At 37.8% G+C, this 21,898-nt stretch overlaps 1 protein-coding gene across 6 annotated transcripts in view; it reads left to right on the top strand.

Annotated features, from left to right (window-relative positions):
* Positions 1-15,600: 15,600 nt before the first annotated feature.
* The window catches only part of zbbx (zinc finger, B-box domain containing), a 41,551-nt gene continuing 35,253 nt past the window's right edge, over positions 15,601-21,898 (top strand). For 4 of the 6 annotated variants that reach the window (XR_001480083.2, XR_001480084.2, XM_015360911.2 and 1 more), the window contains exons 1-3: positions 15,603-15,754; positions 16,805-16,925; positions 17,246-17,359. Coding sequence is in view for 4 of the 6 variants with exons in the window: in XM_015360911.2 (XP_015216397.2) it covers positions 16,864-16,925; positions 17,246-17,359 (176 nt within the window). In the remaining 2 variants the exon portion in view is untranslated. Of the gene's footprint in view, positions 15,755-16,804; positions 16,926-17,245; positions 17,360-21,898 lie in introns of all 6 variants that reach the window. The other 2 variants (XM_015360914.2, XM_015360912.2) reach the window with 2 other exon arrangements.

Consider the following 21,898-nt stretch of genomic DNA (forward strand, 5'->3'; position numbering starts at 1 on the left):
GATTTAAGCGGGGGAGAGTGTAACGCTTACGGCCGACAAGCACTGTGTGTAAGAGCCGGCGTACCAGAGCGGGTGACGTCACCGCCCTTCCCTGTGATAGCAGGACCACAGCTACTGGGCTGTAGAGAAATCTCTCTTTGGCTCACGGGGCTAGGTCGCTGCAGAGAGACGCGGAAGTTCCGGGTTCAAGCCCCGGACGGTGCAGGGGCCGACCTAATGTGGCAAGGGCGCCCGCCTGAGCCCCCGTTGCGTTACAATATATTGTCTGCTGCCGTGATGAGAGCGGTGGCTGTTCATGCTCTTGTAGTGACTTTCCGTGGAGGAGTATTGCACAGAATCTGGCTTCCAGCCTCAAGTGATAATGTTGATAATGTGATAATGTGGAAGAGGCAAAGGGGCAGATCCTTTCCCCAGCCGAGGAGCTACTAATGAGGCAGCGACATCTTTTTGAAAGTCTAGCAGAAGGTTATGCCTGTCTTCATTAGGACGGTAGAACAAAGCAAAGCACTTCGTCGAGATTTTAAAACCAGCAGCATAATTTACCCGCAAAAATATGAGACTTGGTTGCTGTTTCAATAAAAAAAAACACCCCATTTTGAACATGTAATTGTACTGTATTTGTACTCATGTATCATCTAAAACGGAAAGTACCCTTTTAGGTAAATCTTCATGCAGGTAAGCGACTGGATATGCGCCACATAAATCTAAGAGGGCGGTGAGTGAGAGAACAGAATGTCTGTGTTAGAGCTGATTCCATTTGTTTGTTTATTGATTTTGGTAGGAGATACTTTCTTGGCACTCAAAAGCCTTGCTAAAGCAATATCGACTCCAAGTGAGGAGTGCATATTGAAATTGGCCAGCGCTCCCTGTGTTTGAGAGGGCTTTTGGCTGAAGGAATCAATATCTTCAGAACAGCAACGATTTTTTACAATGTTCCCATTAATGGATAAAAGTCCAACATTCAGAAACTTTCGCTAAAAGTTTGAACTCTTGGGTGGAAAAACATACCAATGGTGTAATTTTAATGGCTAGCTCTCAGTAATAAATAGAGGACTAACATTGACCGTTTAGTATTGTAGACAGTTGTGATTCCTGGAGTTAAAATGCATTGCTCTCACTAAAAACATTTTAAGATATGCCTAGAAGAAGGCTTACCACCTTAACAAAAGAAAAACCAACAAGCAAAACATAATTACAAAATTAAAATAATTTTCTTTGTTAAAATATATGGTATGATTATTAATGTGGTCTTCAGCAGAACCTCACTACAGTGAATTTTCCTAAGTGTTTGAAACAAGCAATGATACAGGCCAGATTTGCCTAAAATATGTAGACAGCTTAAATGTTTATTTATCTAAAATGGAAAGGAAAGAAAAGAGCAGCTCTGCGGTATTTTAAATAATGTGAAGGTCTTCATACAACCCTTAAACATGTAATTACAACACAATATAAGAATGTTTTCTTTCATAAATAAGATAGCTATAATAATAGTTATAGTAATAAACTTTATTTTATATGGCACCTTTAAAGGTGGCGTCTCAAAGTGCTTAAAGTTATAGCTAATAACTAATAGCTATGGTTTATACTATTTTTTTAAAACTGAAGACAGGAGAAGATAAGATCACTTTATTGGCCATACTGTATACAATTTCTTGCATCTGGAATTTGTCTTCCCATTCTCCTGCTTGCTTTCCATGAGTCACACAAAAGGAGTGGAAAGAGACAGAAAGGGAAGAGGAGAAAGAGTGTGCAAGGTGAGACATCCTTGTCAAGATCATTTGTAAAGACCAGATTGCCGTTAAGTATTTGAATCTTGTGAGGACAACTTGCCACTCTGTTTATTCAGGACACTCAGAATTCCATGTTTAGCGAATCCCTAGGTTAAAATGGTCTCTCCTGGTTAGTGGGTGTATCTTTACAATAGGGAAATAGGCTTCCCATTCACTTTATAGCATCGAAAGTTATAGAGCAAGATTTAACTGTAGGTTGTATTCTGTTAAGTTTAGAAGCCAGGCTTGTTTCTCTTGTTGGCCTGTGTAGGTGTTATAGAGGATCTCTGAACACTTGTTAGCAGTCTGAGTTGATCAGGACGTGGGCCTTCGGGGCAATTTGTTTGTAAATAAAGTATTTTGTATGCTGTATTTTGAACTGTGTTGTTGAGTTTGCGTAATTGTCTTTGCTAATAAATATTTGTTTAACCCATTGTGCCTGACTTCTTACTTTTTCACCAGAGCTGTGTTAGAGAATAAAGACCCCAGATGCCACCCACTCGAGTGGAGTATGTATTCTTCGTATGTCTTTACGAGTTGAGGGTTATGATTATTATTTTTCTTATTTATTCATCTGCTCTATTTCTGTATGTTCTGTATTCTATATTTTCATAATCCCCTTTTTGTAACAACATTTCATGTTATAATTCTTACCATTTCATTTGTTAATGCAGTCGTTGCCTTGAAACCCCAGTCTGAGCCATCCTTAATGTCAATTTATTAATTTGACAATAAAAACATTAATTAATTTTTAGTCACTGTGTATAAGAGAGTCTGCTAAGAAAGTTATTAATAATAATTGGCTTCTAAGACACTTGCTTGTATCTTTCTTTTATTTGCTTGTTGCAGTGTAGATACTGTACATTGTAATTACAGCATAGCTAATGTTTCCTCATTTACCGAATTATTGTGTTGTGCTTTGCTGTCTGGCTCTTTAGCCCCATGAGCAGTGAAAATGCATTGGGAGTGCCTGCGAATGGTTTTTGCTGTCTTTCTTTTTTGGTTTTAAAAGGAAACCAGCCTGAGGTCAAATGAATTTCCATTTTTCTGGATCCTGCTATTGTAAAGATCTCACAAAGAGAATAACTTCTTGGAGCTCGCCTCCAAGCTTCCCACCACCCCACAGAGTGTGGGGTAAACAAATTTAAAAGCTGCTGAGAGCTAAACAATCTGCATTAAGGTCACCACAGAGCTCCTTCCTGGTCAATATTGTTCCTTGGCAAGGAGCAATACCACCTCCTGTGTATGAGTAGTTGCAAATTTCCTGTGTGCTGCTGTTTTCAACATGGCTGCTTTTTTCAGATGCTGTAAATTCACTTGAGGGGCTCAACAATGATTAATGCACATACTGTAGCTGGGTGCCACCTGCTTTGTATACACTTGTGAAACAACTGGCTATAACAAGGAAGGAATTCAGTATGTGCAAGACGTGCTCTGTCATTTTTTTTAAGCTTGACTTCCATATTTTGTTGTTTTGTCACTGTTCAGCAACCTGGGTGAACGCACATATGGCCAGTGTTCTCTCATCAGCAGTTTACTTATGTCATCGTTGTGCTTTCTATTGCTAGCTCTGCACCAGAGCTGTGTGCCTCTAGGCAGGATATGCATGGCAGGTGCCTTACGCCATATTCACTTCATGATTGGCATACTCATAATGCAGATGTTAAAAATCCCGTGCTGTTGAGTCATGTATCCTTCTGCATTAAAGCTGTAGCAGTTTGTGAGGCAAGAATCCCTATCATTGCCATACCTAGCCAGCACTACGTACTGTAAAACATGGTGTTTTCAGAGTGAATTGTGTTTGGAACCTCTAGGAAGAAGATTATTCTCTTCTCATGTTTTGTAAGATCGCTTAATTCCAACCGCTTTTCACAATTTATGACTTTAATATCCACAAAAATACAAATTGAGCAATTGTTTGCCGTAAACCATTAAATGGTATTCAATGCCATCTTAACATTTTGATTTTTTATCAGAAACACCCATTCTGCAGAGGATGTTACAATAACGTGAATACCTGTGTGTGCATGAAAATATGTGAGAGCTGAGGAGAATAATTTAAAATTGAGTTTTAATGCAATGTATCGTTTACCAGCCATTTGGCTGAAATAGCTGTTGTTTGTCACTATGTTGTTCAGAACCGTGCACTGTGTAATAAAAACAGATGTTCTGTTCCAGAAATCACCTGAGGACTCATGGTATTTCAACGGTACTATAAAAGACAAACTATTTAAAGATGGATACTTAATGTATATGGAGGCAAAACAGTGGGTAGTGGTGATGAAAGTTAATAAATATGGATTAAAGGACTTAGGCAGACTTGAAAATGTTATTGATTCTGAAGTTCTACAAATCCTGAAGAATGTCCTAATTATTATTTTCTCAAGTGCAATGTTTGCAGTTGCAGTGTTTTGTTTGCTCTGTAATGACTTGCGGGTTGCTGAAGAATATGCAGTCGATATGAAAAAGAACAACTACATTCAGACTGTTAAAAACCTGGATTCCAAACTATACAGCAATATAGATTTCCTACACGAGTCCCCTTCATTCATTTTCTGTGTGTATCATTCATTTTCCGATAACCTTGTCGGAAAGCTTTTTTGAGGGTGCAGATTTTCAAATACTTTGCATGACCTCACAAATCACTTGTCAGAAGTCTTGGAAAAGAATGCCATTTGTGAGGACTTTAACCGAGATTTTTCATTTTGTTTTCTGTCAGGGAAAGAAAGAAAACCCATTTGGTCACCAATTAAGTATTCAGCCCATGTTGGGAAATTAGTTTCAGTGAATGCCATCACTTTCAACAAACGTAAAGGAACAGGTGTAGTTTAGAAAACAAAGTATTAATGGATTTTACTAAGAAGGATGGTTTCACAATACAAATTCCAATGATGTACCTGAAGTTAACTGCAAGTATCCGTAAGGGCTTGGGTGTGATTGCTTAGATTTGTGAAAGGGCCTCTTGTGTTGAATTTGGAAAGTTCACCACTGTGGGTGGAATATAAAACAGCTTTTATTTGGAATTAGGTGATGAGGCAGCGAGCCACACATTCAGAGAATTCAATAATAGCCTGTTTTATCCACTGGAAAAAAAACAGGGCACAAGTCTTCTTATAGAACCTGATTATTTTTTTCAGGGGGAAATTGCTTCAAGTCAGGGAGTGTTCTACTTAAGATTGTGATTACCAGGAAACAAGTTATTTCAGGGCAGCAATATACAGACATGTATCAGGACAAATCGATTCCTAATTATTTCTAAAATTAAGATTTTTAAAAAATAAAACTGTGCTTCCAGCTATTCTTCATACATAAATGAATTAACATCTTTCAAAAGCCTATTTTTTTTTGGAAAGACCTTTATAAAACATTTGCCGGCATATTGGGGTCCAAATTTCTTTTTGTCCGCCAAAAAGTTGAAGTTATAAAGTATAACTCAAACTTTGTAGGAAAGCCAAGTCCCTGTACAAATCTAAAAGCCTTTTCTCTAATTTTGTAACATGCTTTTCTTTATTTCCTCGTATATTATTATGTCTTGTATGGAAGAATAAAATCTTTATAGCTATGATCAATAGAATGGTTCATTTTTAAGGATATTTGTGACCCAACCTTTAATGATGTGTTTGGGTTGTGAAAACAACTTTTTTTTTTCCAAATCCAGAAGAATGAAGTGAGATCATAATATGTATGTGGGTGGAAGTAGGTAAGATGTGAAAAGAACAGTGACATTCATATCCAGGCATTGGAATTGCCTGACTGTGATGCTGAGCTGGGCAGTGTGGTGATGTAGAAGTCCAAACTTCTGCCTCATAGCTCTTGGGTCCTGGGTTTGAATCTGAGCTCTATTTCCTTCTATGTGGAGTTTGCATGTTCTCCCAGTTTTCACACGGGTCCTCTCTGGGTGCGCTGGCTTCCTCCTAAAAGCAGACCAGGTATTTGAATGTTTTTAATATGTGCGCCTACATTGTGTGCACTTCTCTTTTAGGGTGCAGGCCTGCCTTTGGCTCTGTACTTCTGACACTGACTTTGGGGAAACTGCAGCTTTCAGAAAATGGATTTTCAGACTGATGTAGATTAAGCAGGTTTGATATTGGTCTTTGCTGGAAACAGTATCTTCCTAGTTGTGATGCTGAACAAGTGAAAATTATTTTAACAGAGGAGCAGAAAGACACCAGACCACCCAAAGGGGTGGAGCAGTGGCTCTGTGGCTAAGGATCTGCACCTGTGGCTAGAAGGTTGCTGGTTCAAACCCTGCAGCCAGCAGAGGAATCCTACTCTGTTGGGCTCCTGAGCAAGGCCCTTAACCCCAACTGCTCCAGGGGCACTGTACAATGGCTGACCCTGTGCTCTGATCCAAGGCTTTCTCCCTGTCTGTGTATCTCATGGAGAGCAAGCTGGGGTATGTAAAAATATCATTCCTAATGCAAGAAATTGTAAAGGGTTAATAAAATAATGTTATATTATAAACGACAGAGGCAGAAGTGGAACCAGTGACTAGGGTCAGAGAGAAGGACAACAGCATTTTCAGGAGTAATCAAAGCATTGCCTTGCCATCATTTTGGGAGGTGAAATAAGTAAGGTGTGTCTGGAAGTGCTTATCTGTTGCTTAAATGCACTTGAGCGATTTCTGAAATGTACCAGAATCATGAAAAGGTTTGAAAAAGTTGTTTTAATCTTTAGAAGCCTTGATAAACAGGCTTTTGTAAGGGGACATGCAGGAAGTGTTTTTTTCTTTGGTATGATTCCACAAACACTGAAAGCAGACATTTTTGTCTTATGTTTGTTTCATTTCACTATTTTCTTTGACACAATCATTCATTACCTGAATACTCTATCTTTTCCATTGACTGATATTAGTGATATTATTGTTCCATGCCATAACAATCCTGACTATATCCTGACACAGGTCATAGTATAATTGTCCTTTTCATGTCTGAATAGTTTGAAAATAGAGAAGAAAGTGAATCTGGAAGTCTCTCAAAACCCATCAATACCTCAACCTCAGTGAACGTTTGGGCATTTCAGATCTAACGCTGACGTTTAGAATCCTGAATCTATCATATAATGAATGAATCACAAAGATAGCATGCTTTTCTGAAGGTGCTGTCATAATGTATAGTAGAGAATGCCTATTCTTGTTCAAAACGTCATGTTGATCCAAATCAAAGCACTTATTTTGATCTACTCCATGTGAAATAGTGCAATGAGTTGTGGAAAAAGAACAGTAGTTAAAGTAGCTGATCATACTTAGTTGACTTTGTTACATTGTAGGTTCATCAATGTATATAGCTCTGTCAAGTTAAAATAAGAACTGTATAAACACAGTGACGTAACCCAAATAAGTTTGGATTCTGCAGAACCAACCTGATGAATTGTTATCTGCATCAGGTCCTGTGCAATGCATAAACCTTCTAGATTGTGTGTTGCGTTGTGCTTGATGTTGTGTCACATACAGTATAGAGAAAACTATACTTTAGCACTATAACAGAAATCCAAGATCCTAAAAGAATAACAAATCTGGATATTTATGTATTTGAGATATCCCTGCCAAAAAGATAAGAAAGACTATCTGTCACGCCCTCTGCAGTCAGAGGGCACTCCTTCTCTGTCCTGTCCCTAGTTTCCTGCCTGCTGTCCTTCTGGTCCCTCTCTTTCCCTTGGGCTATATATTTCCGGGTCTTACACTCTGCCCTCGCTCAGCATTGACATTCGAATGTCCCGAGACCCGCCTAGCACCAGGTCGCTCCATGTCCGCTACCTGAGGGCATAGGTTTCTAAACGCCACTCCTGAACTCTCTGCTCTACGAGCCCAGGCCTTTTTCCCGTCTCGCCGCTACGCTTATGGATCTTTTTCTGCTCTCCTGCTCCCCACGGTTAGTCCCTTTGGACGTCCGTGACACTATCCAATTTTAAGGAATCAATACTGGTGCAGTTTTTGACTCCAGTGAACATGTATTTTTTTTAGATTTTATTCCATTTATTAAAGTCGCCTTTGCTATGATGAGTGGTCATGGTCTTCATTAATACACATAAGACCGTTGAATTTCTCCTGAAAAAACCCAATATGAATGAGCCTAGAATAAAGTGATGAGCCTTATTAAGATCTGATTTATTCAAACTATGGCAAGGCAGAAAAAATAGAGTAGCAGTATAACGATATGATAGCTTTGAAGAGGGTTTTGAACAAAAGATTCAGTCCTCATTAAGTTGATTGAAGTGTGTGGTCAAAAGGCAATCAGTTTGAACTCAATTCAAAGGGGTCAAGGCAATGTTGTGAATCCTCAATAAAACAGTTTTGCAAAAAAAATATTCATAATGCAGATAATTATTGTTATAAATGTTGTTGTTTTTCATGCACTGCATTACATTTGTACTGCTGGGCATATCATGGGAGTAATCTGAATGAAACAGCATTTTACTAGAATAATGTGAGCAGATTATCTTGCTGAAGGTTAAAACAGCAGTTTCCCACGTGGAGAGTGGAGCCCACAATCTCCCAGGTACTCCTTTGGTGCAGAACAGTATTTCACCCATCTTGGATCTTTTCAAAAGATTAGCTTGGAGAGGGATGAGCCTCATCATAGTGCGGTTCATTTTAATGGGAGTATCACCCTTAAAAATGACCTTTGTGTGGAATTTATGACATCCCAATAACTGTGTGAGTCACTAAAACGTGGTGTGATTTTAAATGACCAGCACTCATTATAAAAATATATTTTTTTAGCCCAATTAGTTGTTGTACTGCAACTAGGCATGAATCCTGCTTAAACATGGTATTCCCTCGAGTCCACTGCAGTGCATCTTACAGCGAACTGCCAAGAGCGTCTCCTTACTACAACCTATTGCAGTGCAGGAAAGTGAAACAGTTATTAAACTTCAGAATAAGGTCACACTGGATTAAGGTATGAGTAAACAACATGAGATGTTTTCCTTACAAAACCCATTCTGTGCAGCATTTCCAGATTGGTTCACTGGTCTTTTCTTGTGGTAAGCAATGAGGACATTGAAGCACTGACCACTTGACCACTGCAGGCTTGACTGCTGCACAATGTCAATTGAATAAGTGCATTCTTATAATGTTTAGAACATTATTAAAAGAAACAAAAACCAAGGATCATTCTATGATAATGGTTTGGGGCAAAATTATTCTTCCAACAAGTGGAAAGGTGAACTGAATTTACCCACCTAAGAATGGCAGGCTCCCGTGAAGCGTAGTTCAGGACCCTGTGCAGACAGTATAATCCGGGAGAAAGTGAAAAAGAACAACAGAAAAAGAAGAAGTAGAGGATCAGGATGGGTTGACAGACTGGGGAGTGTGAAGAGGGTGATCTGGTGCCCGGGGGGGCAAACAAGTCCAGACAGTCCAAAGGGGGAATCCAGGGTGCAGTCCAGGATCCAGTAACCGGGGGATCCATCCGAGACAAAAAAGGTTAAAAATCGGAACGGGATCCGGAACAGGAACAGTGAATAAAAACCAGGGTAACGAGGCCAGGCGCTTCGAGCCCCGGACTCAAATGGTCAGGACGCCATGAGGAAGCCTATGCCTTCGGGTCTCTCCTGGACCCGCTGGTACTGTAGGCAGACTTCCGGGCGTCCATCTCCCAGTGCTGAGCCAGGAACAGTGGGAGTGCCAGGCTTAAATAATGACAGACAAAACAGGGGGCAGGTGCACATAATCAACTAAAATACGAAAGGGTTGGAGTGCCCTTCAGAGGAGGGATGACGATTGTGACATGCGCTTAGCCCTGGTGATAAACGAGTAATTTACACTTTTTTGCAGGGGTTCCCCATCCAGCACACTGACACGTTTTCATTTCAGCTGAGCTCTTTACTTAACTGAATCCTGAACTGAACTACAGAAAGTTGCTGCAAGGTCAAAAATCATTGGCTATATACTGTACCTTCATAGTAAAGTACCGCATAAGAACAAAAGAGAATGAAACAAATTTGAAATCAAGAACCTATACTTACTTATAAGGGGGCAGTGTAGTTAGTGGTACTGCTTCCCAACTCTTATGTCCTGCGTTTGATCCCAGTTTCAGGCACCTTCTGTATTTTCCCTCCCACCTTTCAGACACATTTGCTTGGTTAATTGATGTCTGTTGATTGCCTCTCCGTGCTTGTGTGTGTGCCCTGTGACTGACTGTCCAGGGTGTATTCCTGACTTGTTCCCTGTGCTTACAGGCCTGCCTGTACATGACCCTTACCAGGAATAATTAGCTTTCTGATAATGGATGGATGTTTCAACAAAACAGCTAGCAGGTATTTTTTAAAGAAGTAAACAGCCTTGCCATTCTACTAAACCTCCTAATGCAATCCTCTTGAAAAAATTACAAAATCTATTATACATTTTATTCTGGAATTTTAGGATTAAATGTGTTTATGAAGAAAGTGACGCACTCAAACATAATGACCTCAAAGGGAAGATATATTGAAGTTCTTGAAAACAGCAGAAAATGTACTTCACATATTCAGCTAAATGGAAGTGTTCTCCTGAGGTGATAACCCTGTTCTCCAATTACATTTTAATAATGCATGAAGTGTTCTATCTATCACTCAATCGTGTGGTCTTTGTGTGTTCTTCCATGAAATTAAAATTGTTTAAGCCTGTATTTAATCATTTCTGTATAAGTGCTGTGTTGACAAAATATTTGGTGAGCATTAAACCAGAAACCATTCATAATAAGAAAACAATATTAGAATGATTAAAACTACAGGTACCCCTCAATTTGTATTGCTCTTTGATCTGAGGACTAAATTAAAGGGTGATCTGCATTTTGTGCTTTAGGTTATGTTTAATTTAAATTAGTATAATTTAGGAAGAACACACTGTAGCTGAACTTTTAATGTGATGCATGTTATGGAAACATAGTTCTGTACATATTGATGAAGACAAGATCAGGAGGGTGTAAGTTTGAACTCTGAAAAAGCCATTGGTTTAATCTTGGTGGAAAACTGGATAGGCCTCAAAGGAGAAGAGAGTATTCAACCTATTGTGCTCATTTGGTTCTGCTTCTCTACATTATAACCCCTTGGCCAGTACCAGCTGTGCTGGTAAGCAAATTCCCCAAGTACAACATCCCCAGAAAAGCTACTGTAAATTATCCCTTTCAAACCAAACCAATTTACTTTTTGGATGGGGAGGAAACTGGAGAACTTGGGGGAAAACAGGAAAAGCATGGAAATGCTCACCACAGTGCCACCAGTGCAGGGTATAAAATGGTGTCAGCCAATTGGTGGCCCAAAAGATGCCAAGTGGGCAACCCATCAGGAGAGGGCAGATTTCAAGACATTGAAAGCATGTTTGTTGCTAATCAAAACCTTCAGCAGACGTCAGGCTTCTGGGCTTTAAAATATTGTAGAACCATTGCAGTAGAGATTCAACAGGAACTCATGAGAGCCTCTAAAAATTCGAGTTAAACTCAACAAGAACAGAAGAATTGACCATTTTGATTTTGATTCAGACAATAGGCAAATTAAAGCTACACAGAAAATGTTAAAATTATGACATTTAGTGCCTGGTTGTACACAAAAGAGTGAATATTTCTCATTTTTCCCTGTAGCGCAGAGGTGTTTATACATAATATCTCCCCCAAGGCCAGCTGTCGGTGCCCTCTGGCTGTAGGCTTGTTTTCCACTGTTTCCCTTGTCTTCTCTCTCTTGCCTAAGGCACAGGTGGGTTTATATACAGTACCCCAGATCACGTGATCCAAATCCGCCAATCAAAACCTGACAGTAACATAATAAAAGAGAAACACACAAGAATACAAGAAATACAGGAAATAAAAAGAGTGGGACACATACAGTATATATCTTAGGTAAGAAAGATAAATGGAAAATATATTAATGTAAACTTAGTATTATAGGTTATTATAATAGCTATTAGTTAAAATTTATGTAAAAATCCTTGCACTCCCATGACACGGAAAAAAAACCTGATTCACTTTTGCAGTGCATGCATTAACATCTTACAATTCAGAAGTCATCAGATATTATTAATGAAATTTCTTACTTCTGGACCAGCTTTTGCAGTGGTCTGAAAAACCTCCTCCATGCAAAAGATTTCCTATAGGTGGCAGTGTGAGCAAGAGAAACACAGAAGGAAGAAAGATGCATGAAGTTGCAGTTATGTGCAGCATTTCAACACAAATCTGCCTACCATGACATGGCCAGAGTAGGAAAACTTCCATCATGTGTTGCACGATGAAGTGAATGCACAAGTCTGAATCTCACAGTGTGGATTTTAAGAAAACACCTCTGACCTTCATCCAAAAGGGAGTGATGCACAGATATGGGCAAATTTTAGGATAAACAGAGCATTAAGATCTCTGTACATTTAGTATCTGTCATCTTGGCACAGGTCTTTTAAATGCAAGATGATTTGCAACCTCCCACAGACTTATATAATTGACTCCGGTTGTAAGCTTTCGGCATGTAAGCTTCCTGCGTAGTGAGCTTTCCTCAGAATTCAAGGCATGCCTTTAGATATCTCACATGTATTATTTTCTTTATCGAGTGTTTCATGCTCAGCTCCCGCATTATCAGAAAATACTTAATAGAAACCAAGTCTGACAGCTTGGCGGTCCAGTGCATCAGCCATTTAACAGCCTTGTTCTTAAGGGCTAGGAGCTGTCATCTCAATTGCTGAATATGAGAATGTGTTCAAGACGCAACAGTTATTACTCCAGCAGTTGCTTTGATTGTTCGGCAAGCTTGACACGAAACATTTCATTTGGAATTTCCGTGCGCAAACATAGCCAGTAGTAAAGCTCTTTTCTTGTTATAGACACTTGTCCCCGAGTGGGATCTTAGGGCTCTGAAAAGAAAGAGCAGAGAGGAGAGTAGCTTAAGCAGTTAACTTCATGGCCGTCTGCAGCCATCCCAAGTGATGGCATTATCAGCAGCGTACGCTTCCTTTCCACTCCCTGTGTTCCAGAAATTGGCTGTTGAAAAGGGAAAGAAGGGCCCATCATGGGCTTATTCTGCTTGTCAACTGCCAGCTAACGTTCATGGGAAGTTTCACGCTTGTTGAGCTTCTCTGAGGCCCTTTCCTACATTTTGAAAAGTCAGCTGTCATAAAAGCACTCTTGCTTCTCCTTGAAAAGGTCATCAGTTCACTTGTTACTTCGTGGCTCAAGGAGAAGAGGAGACGCTACCCATTTTTCTGCTTTCTGGTTTAGCCAGCTGGAGACGCTGGACTCTTTAACCTTGAAACACTGACCGGAGAGTTTCAGCAGGCATGGGGGTGTATCCTGAATAGCTTATGAAATATGTGATATTGAGGTTAACAGGACGTACTGTCAGGCTGGATGGTCTCACATATCAAATACAATATGTTTTCTGTCATAGTAGCCAGAGACTACTGTTGTCAGGAAAGTCTTTTATGGGCCCTAGTGGAGCCATGGTATAAAGAAAAAAAACTCCAGAGGGTGGAGTTGGAAAACAAACCTTTCACTGGGAAGCTTTTCAATGATTCATTCCATCCAAATCTTAATCTTTATGATATGTACTGCGCGTCTGAATTTTTCAAAAACTCACTTGACAACATGCCCCTGAACGTTAACAAATTGAATTGCTTGGCCGCTTCCTGTGACCAACATGGGACTGGAAAACAAACAAACAAAAGCTGTGTTTTAGGTGATCAGGTAAGAAAGAGATATTCCCTCGTCTGTGCCCAATGTGATGAAAAATGGTGTAGCTGTCGACATGCTGATATTAAATGCTGAGCATCTGGGGCCATTTCAAGCAAAGCTGGAAAGAAGCATCTGAGAAGCCTTTCCTATGACATTACTTGATACACGGCAAAAATACATAGAAAAAAAGAATCCTAGACATTTTACTAATTTATTCTTTTTTAATATAATTCAGTTTGGCTCGCCATTTAAGTACCTTTATCCGTTGACATTTTCCAGTCACAGAAACATTTAGATGTTTATTAGATTTCTTCCTCAAGGGGCTGAATTTCAGCTGCTGTTCCGTATTATTGCAGTCCTATCCAATCCTTTTGGCTCATCAGTATGCTGCAGCATGGTTTGGTAGTTTCCTGGCTGCTGGAACTGAAGTTACAGGACAGAATTGCATTTTTGTGCTGTGAGAGAATAAGATTAAGTAGCAGGTATGAAAGAAGGATGCTAGCAGACTGTCTTAACCTTGTGCATCGTAGGGGTGTGGGCTTGAATCCCTGCTCGCTGTGTCAAGCTGTGATCTGACCTCTGCCTGTTGAGAGGTGGGTTCCTGTACTATCACAGCGCAAGAAAGGTTGGCACCCTTCTGAGAAATCAGCCTCATCTTTTTTTTTTTCAGAGGTGAAGTAGAGGGAAGCTATGCAAGACTGCCATGGAATAGAAAAACCGAAACCTTTTTTTGAATACAGATTAGACATCCTTGAGCTGCAGCCTGAGCCAAGAGTGACTGATGGAGAAGGTTTCCTCGTCCAGTCTGGAAGACGGCACCCAGTCACTAGGAGGACACAGAGCTCCTTAAAGCCCGGGGTTCGCCTGGAAAGCATCAGACTGTGCTTATTACTTTAGCTTCAGCTTATTTTTCAAGAAACAAAAATCAGTCTGGCCACAAATATTAATTCGTTTTTACTTCTGATTTCTTTTCCGTTTTTTGTTCACATTTGCAAGATGCACACATACTCATTGCTAAATATGTACACTCAAAGACTTATATGTTTATTTCTTGATGTGATTAAACCTGCCACCCCAGCATTGGTTCATCACAACTCCATCCTTTCTGGTGTTTGCATTTCCTTGAAAATTATATACATTGACACTGACCTTTATAGCAAAACACAGGACCTGAGCATGCAGGTGTAGCGGCCATTTTGGCACCATAGCTGGAAGGGTCTTGCATTAATTTGAGTGGATGCCCTACAGAGTAGGACATCTTGCATTTACATGGAATTAAACATACCCTCAATAATATTTCCTTAAATGTATTACTCTTGTACGTCTCCATGATTCTTTATTTGAGCTCTTACTAGATTTCATTAGTGCACACACTAATTTAATCCCAAATGCGGTACACCTCAAAATCTTCTTCAATGTGTGTTTGAATAGCCTGTCATTTAAAAGAGCATTAACTGTGACCAAAGCCTAATGATCTAAATCTAATGCAGTGTGAGCTGAATTCCTGATTGGTAGATGGCTACATCAGGATGTGCTGCTTCAGAATAGTTGCATGGCAGATATAATGCAATGTCACTGACCTGTTGTTAACTGCTTAGTGGGGGAAAATCATTAGGCCTTTTATCTCCACTCAAGATTATATATTTATATGCTTGGAGACAGTTTGGTAAATTCACTTTCACACACCTACATCACTTGCTTTGAAGAGCGACTTGTTCATTTCAACACAGTCCCTTCCAGCACAATGATGGCACTAAAATCTAAAGCTTATTCTTCATGGCCAAAGCAACACCCAGCCCCTGTCCCCCAAGAAAAAAATAACCCACAAAAGAAAACAAAACTAGGATTGAAAGATATCTGCTGTGTTTTGTGACATTGAACGACATCGTAATTTAGCAGATGAAGGTGTGTTTTCATCCACACATTCCCTCATTATTTTCTAATTGTATTGTAAAAGCATTTGATTTCATCCCGAATTTCATTTTCTAACCTACAGTATTGCCCTAATTATCAAGGCAAGGGAGCCTATCAGTAGTTACCTGTGATCTTAGCAATAACATCAGAAGTTATCTAACACCTATATTGGCCATCCGTCACAGGTGTAAAACCTCTTTTCCACTTTTATTAGTAAATACGTTACAAGAAGTGCCCATTAAGAAGTTAAAAGGCTCTCGCGAGATTTACCGTTTCCATGGACACCAATACACAAGCGGTCCTACTCATCGACACTTGTTGCACATTGACGTAGGAGAAAAGCACTTTGTTAATACTGTGAGAGAGGGAGAAAGCAGGGAAATAGTTTAAACAGAGTATTTATATATAAACAATATTCGTTGGCGCAGAAGATATTTAAAGGTACGGTATTTGTTGCTTTTTGTTGTGTAAGCAAGAATATTATAATCATGTTCATTATGAAAACGGACATACCGTAGCCTAAGGTATTTAGGTAATAGACTATGACATGTAATATAGTTTTAAAGACCTGTATATTATTATTACGTTTGCTTTTATGGTTGTAAGCTGCTTCATTAATTCGCTAAATATGTAATACATTTATTTTCAGTTTATTCACATTAATTAAGTTTGAACAAAAACGATTCGACTTTGGACAGCATTATAAAATTGCTGAGTCAGAGTAAGGTATTTCTGTGATAAAAGCGTAATTTTTAACATCGTTTGTTCGTCTCAACTTATTTCATACAGTATGTGCATTTCCTAGATAGTAGCTAATACACCTCTGCCAGCATGTGTGTTTTTTATCACGTGAAAATATGGTTCTAGACATGCATATTAGACTACAATAGTAGTTTGAATCCTAGCTTTTTCATCGGGTTCTGAACGAAAATACCTCTGGTCTTGGAAAATAGCTTTAAATAATCAGCCACTACAAACTGTATCAATCATGTATCAGTGGCTAATCTAACAATAACAAAGTAGGCTGTATTGAAGCATAAAATATGTTCTTGCATTTCTGTTGCAGATTTTACTACAATCTCAAATCCTCACATACTCACAAGAACAAATTTTATGCTGTAATAAACAAATTGTCCCAGGTTTTTCATAAGCAATTGAAGTTAACTCAGCCAGGTTTACTTCTGTTTACACGGGTTTCACAGTCCATTACACGGTTTACCTTTAACAGCTGTGTAATAGGTATTCTGTTGTTAATACATCCTCTTCATCTATTTTTTCCAAATGTGAAAAAGCAAGGTTATGTTCTATACGTAAAAAAGGAAAGATGATAAAAACCTGGAATGATGAATTATTTTTAATTGTATATAACTTAATTTATTAAAGTTAAACATGGCATTTAAGTCACTGCTCCTGTTAATTGATAATATGAATTTGTAGGTCTAGAGTTGTTTTTTGTCCTGTGAAAAAATTTGATTGTTATATTTATTGCAGGGAAAAAGTGTCTTGGAAGCTTGTTCAACACTGGGAAAAACATTCCTTCAACAAGAACCATGAATTTAAATGATTTTGTGGTTGTTACAAACAAGCCTAAGTCAATGAAGTTAAAGGCCAGGTAACAGCAGTGTGGTTTTTCCATTGTTGTGTTTCAATCAAAGTGAATCTAAGCCTCTTTGTGTAGTTGGGTATTTGACAGATAATGTAATATCAAGCAATGGAATTTGTTAGATATTTTTACTTATTTTGTTGTAGGTATAATATAATAAGTAGTTAACATAAGTTTTTTTTATCACTTTTATATTAACTCAGTCAAACCTAACTTGGAACAGGAAAAAATAAGGGTTACTTTACAAGTTACCAGATTAAATCTCAGTTTTTACTTGCAACATCTTTATTTATTGAGAGTGTAATGTCCTCTTATTTTTCCCACCTCAGGAATCTTGGAGAGATGAAGCTTGAGACAGTACAGCTGGAGCTTGAGAGTAAAGACATGGAGAGTAGACTTCAGCAGCTAAGACAGAGCATGAGCAGAGAAAAAGAGGAAAGAAAGTAAGTGGAAATGCCTTGGAATTATTCTGCAAAGGAATAGATAAAAGCCCATTCCATGCTGGAAGGTAAAGAGAAGAAACACTAAGTTTCACTGGGATGTCTTCTTCAGGTGGACCTTCTTCAAAACTGAAAAGTAATATTTTCTTTCTTTACCTTTCAGCATAGAATGAACCTTTACCTGTTCCTTTGAAGCCTATGCATGCTGACGCGGCTCCCTACTCATATGTCTAGAATTATTCTGTTTGAGTTGCCTGCTAGACTACTATTCTCATACAGAACTCAGATTCTAATACAATATATCTTTCTTAGGAGCTACTGACACTGCTTTCTGGCCAATAATGTTAATTAAGAAGCTAACAGCAGCTCCATAAGGAACTAAATTTCCATTTCTAATAGAAGATGTGTTGGATGAGCATCTTTTGACAACCTCATGAGTCATATTCTTATTACCAAATAATATACTATTAGAATAGAGGTGAACAAACATGAGACATGAGGCCTTTAAGTCTACTGCAGTGCAGCCTTTCTGTACAAACAGCTGCTAAATTATGGAGATGAATTAACCAATGGTTCTTCAAACAAATAAGTTGTTTGTGCTGAAATCCCACATGGAAAAACACCGGCAGGGCTGGTATTTGACTTTTCCTGCCTTAGATGTGCATAGCTCATTTTAAACTGTAAAATGCAGAGGAAGTCTTTCCAACAGTAATTATATCACTCACTAAAGCCAAATTTAATCCACAGCTTAAGTTAAGTCTTAGATTATTTATTTTAATATGTAAGAGCTTTATTATCAAGATTACATTGTTAGCCATGCTCTGACTAAAGGGACTGTTGAAAATGTCTGATATTTGGTCTACCATCTGTAACTTTTAGCGTGCAGAACAGCAGCCTATGCGTACCTTTAACACCGTGAGCAGTGCTTTTGAGTGTCAACACACAGAACACAGTGTTAAGGACCATGTGTTATGCAGTTAGGTGCTACAGCAACCAATCCCCAAGAGATGTAGGTTCCTTTGGGATGGAAAGAACTATACAAATGCAGTCAATCATTAATTGTTGCTATTTTCATTATTAGTAGCATGTCAATATTTAACTGTATAGTGGATATAATCTGAAGTTAAAACTTCCACTACAGGCTGCCTACTTTCTTTTCTTAAGTCAAATTACAGTACATTCTATGAGGAGAGAGATATATTAAACGACTTAATAATTGTACAGTATTTACTTGATCATGTTTAAACAAGTGCAATAGACTAGCGTCCTGCCCAGGGTGTATCCTGCCTTGCTCCCGTGGCTCACTGAGATAGGCCCCCTCTCCCCGGTGACCCGGAATAGGATGAAACAGAAAATGGGTGGATGGACATTTAAACACCTGTCATATTTCACATATTTTACAGGATGGCTCACAGTATGTTTTTTCTTCTGAATCTGTAATAGCTGTACAGCAATATTAAATGTTTTTGTTCAGATGTGTTAAATACTTTTGAAGGCTGTTTTACTAAAAAAGCTTTTACTTAAAAATTACAGCAGTAATTTAATGGTGCAAAAATATACAGAGTCACATAAAAAATGTAACTTGTGTACATTTGGAACCAATAGCATTTGTGGCATTTTTAAGTGATTCAATATATAAAAGTAAATCTTGACTAATTGATATTAATTTAACACTGTTTTCTTAATGATGTTCTGAGTATAGCTTTTGAAAATGGTCAATTAGGAGAAGTGCACTGGTTTTGTACAGTAATGATGTTGATATGAAGATAATTATTCTAAATATTGTGATTAATATTTTTTTTCTCATTTATATACACACATTCAGAACATTAAATATTTTCTTTGCAGGTACGATTTATTGAGTCTGAGAAGGTATATATTCATTTTTTTCCAAGAACCAGTAGCTGGAATCTTGTATTGAAGAGTTTATTGACCTTTAGCAGAGAATCACAGCTGCAAGAGAACATGTTTTATTGAAAGGCACTTATCACTTCTTGGTATGTGGCTGTAAGGCAGACTGAAAGTGAAATCACAAGAGGTTTAACACTGAACATTGCTGAGGAATTTTAAAGCTATACAACACATATACAGTATGTCTACTGAACATAATGAAAACTTATATTTGTAAATGTGAAATTAAAAAGGGAAAAATATGAATACACATGAATCATTATGAATATGTGTAAATTGCAACATTAGATTTTGCCACAAAAATATTCTTTTATCTCATGGTTTCATTTTGAGTAACATTTTGACGTTCTCCTCAATAGTTTGTGGTTTAGGTGTAAAAGAGAAATAGAAAATATGATTGCAAACAAAACAGTAATACCACCTCTCCATAGCATTCTACATGCATCCGTTTAATTTATTACATATTTTACTTGATCTCCCCAATGAAATGATTGTAATCAAAGAAACATGACTAACTGAAAATGATAGAGATTAATGTAATATTACTGGATACACAGAGAGATAGGAAAGATAATGTAGGTGTAGCACTGTATCAAAAAAAAATATTCTAGTTCAGGAACTAAACATGTACTATTCTAAAGGTATAATGTGTGGAGTATGCTATAGACCACCTAATGTAGATTTTGTTTGTAATTCAGCACCGTGTAAGAATGTTAAATGTACAAAAGGAATCAGACAGCTTAATACAAGTAGAATGGAATAGGATAGATATGGATAACAATTGGAGCACAAAAATGATTTATCCCGACAGTGGATAAAGTACAAGCTAAATTTATTCAACAAGTCAGTTAGGAAATATATAATGGGAAGAAAGTGCTTTATAAAATGATTAAAAAACACAGGATCCAGTTAGGAAAGGAGTACAATAAATTCTAACTACAGGTTAAAAAGGATGTGGGATGTGAAGCGAGAGATGGAAAGGAATAATGCAATGGATACTAAAATTAATAATCCTTTTTTTCAGTACTAAAACAGCAACATAAGCATTCAGAAAAAAAAGTATAATGTATCTAGGACAGCAATGAGAAATGAAAGAGAAATGGCTGATGTACTAAATGAGTATTTCACTCAGGTATTCGCTGAAAAATAAGTCAACAACATGCCTCAGGCAGTGGAAAGATGAAGTTCTTTATTAAATAGTTTTAGCGTAGAAAAGGCTATAGTGTTTTGGGTGCTAGAAGCACTCCAGATTAATAAATCTCCAGGGCCAAATTATATTGTACCAACTCCAATATTCAAACAACATAGGAATAGCACCCACACATTGCAAAATTGCTATTGCAATGTCCATCCACAAGAAGAGTAACAACAATTAGTAACTTTATCCAAGTATTTATAAACAGATAAATGTGATTTCTGTTACATGTAAGGATATGGAAACAATTATTAGAACTAATCTAGAGAATCATCTATATTGAAAGAATATCCTAGGAAACAGTCAACAAAGAAAGGGTAAGTCCTGTCAGACCAACTTATTAGAGTGCTTTGAACAACAACAGTAATGCATGGACAGAGCATACAGTGGACAGTGTACGGTGTACCTAGATTTCATAAAACAATAATTGTCAAATTAAAGATAGTAGACGTTGAGGGCAATATTTGTATTTGGGCTTAAAATTAGTTAATAAATAGAAAGTAGAGAGAACAGGTAAGAGGTAGTGTTCAAACTGGGCTGATGTAATCAATAATGTGCCACAGGGATCTGTCCTAAGACTACTGCTCTTCCTAATTTATATAATTGATTTAGATTCTGGTTCAGTTAACCTACTCAAGTTTGCAGATGATAAACAAAATGGGTTGATTGGCCAACATAGAAACAGCAAAAGAAACTCAGTAAGATTGATTGAAATATTCAAGGCTGGGCAGTCACCTGGAAGTTCATGTGTAATGTAAGCAAGTGAAGGATCTTGCACTCAGGAAAAACAAACTGTACATGCAAAATGGGAAATTATGAGATAGAATAGGCTACTTATGAAAAAGACCTAAGTGTTTATGTTGACACATTTTTTAACATTTTGTAGACTAAGTAGAAAAAAATTAAAAGGCAAACAAAATGTTAGGATATATGGACAAAAGGGTACAAATTAAAATCAAGGGAAGTTATATTAAAATGTATATTGCATTAGTGAGCCTTCTTTAAGATTGTGTACAATATTTTGTACAATATATTTTGGTCATCATGTTATAGAAAGTGTTGTAGCTCTGGATTCAGTCCAGCAACCAGATGTGTTCCAGGACTCAGTGGTATGGCCTGCATTGACAGGATTAAAGAACTGAATCTTTTTAGTCTTGAACACCCAAGGATGTCGTACATAGTAAAGAAGAGAGAAAGAAAAAATATAATAAAAAGTAAAAAAAATGAAACAAGAACATAAAGGATAAGCTGTAAAGCCCTAGTAAAAAAGTGAGCTTCAAGTTTAGATTTTAAATTATAGCTACCAAACAGGCTTTATATGCTGCATGGCCTTCTGTTGTTTGTAACCATTTTTCTGTTCTTAAAAGGGAACTGCAGTCCCAATTTTTCACAGACTGGGTATGAAATCTCAGTAACAAAATACATTCATTGGTGGT

This window comes from Lepisosteus oculatus, chromosome 13 (assembly GCF_040954835.1).
Source record: "Lepisosteus oculatus isolate fLepOcu1 chromosome 13, fLepOcu1.hap2, whole genome shotgun sequence".
Classification (NCBI taxonomy): Eukaryota; Metazoa; Chordata; class Actinopteri; order Semionotiformes; family Lepisosteidae; genus Lepisosteus; species Lepisosteus oculatus.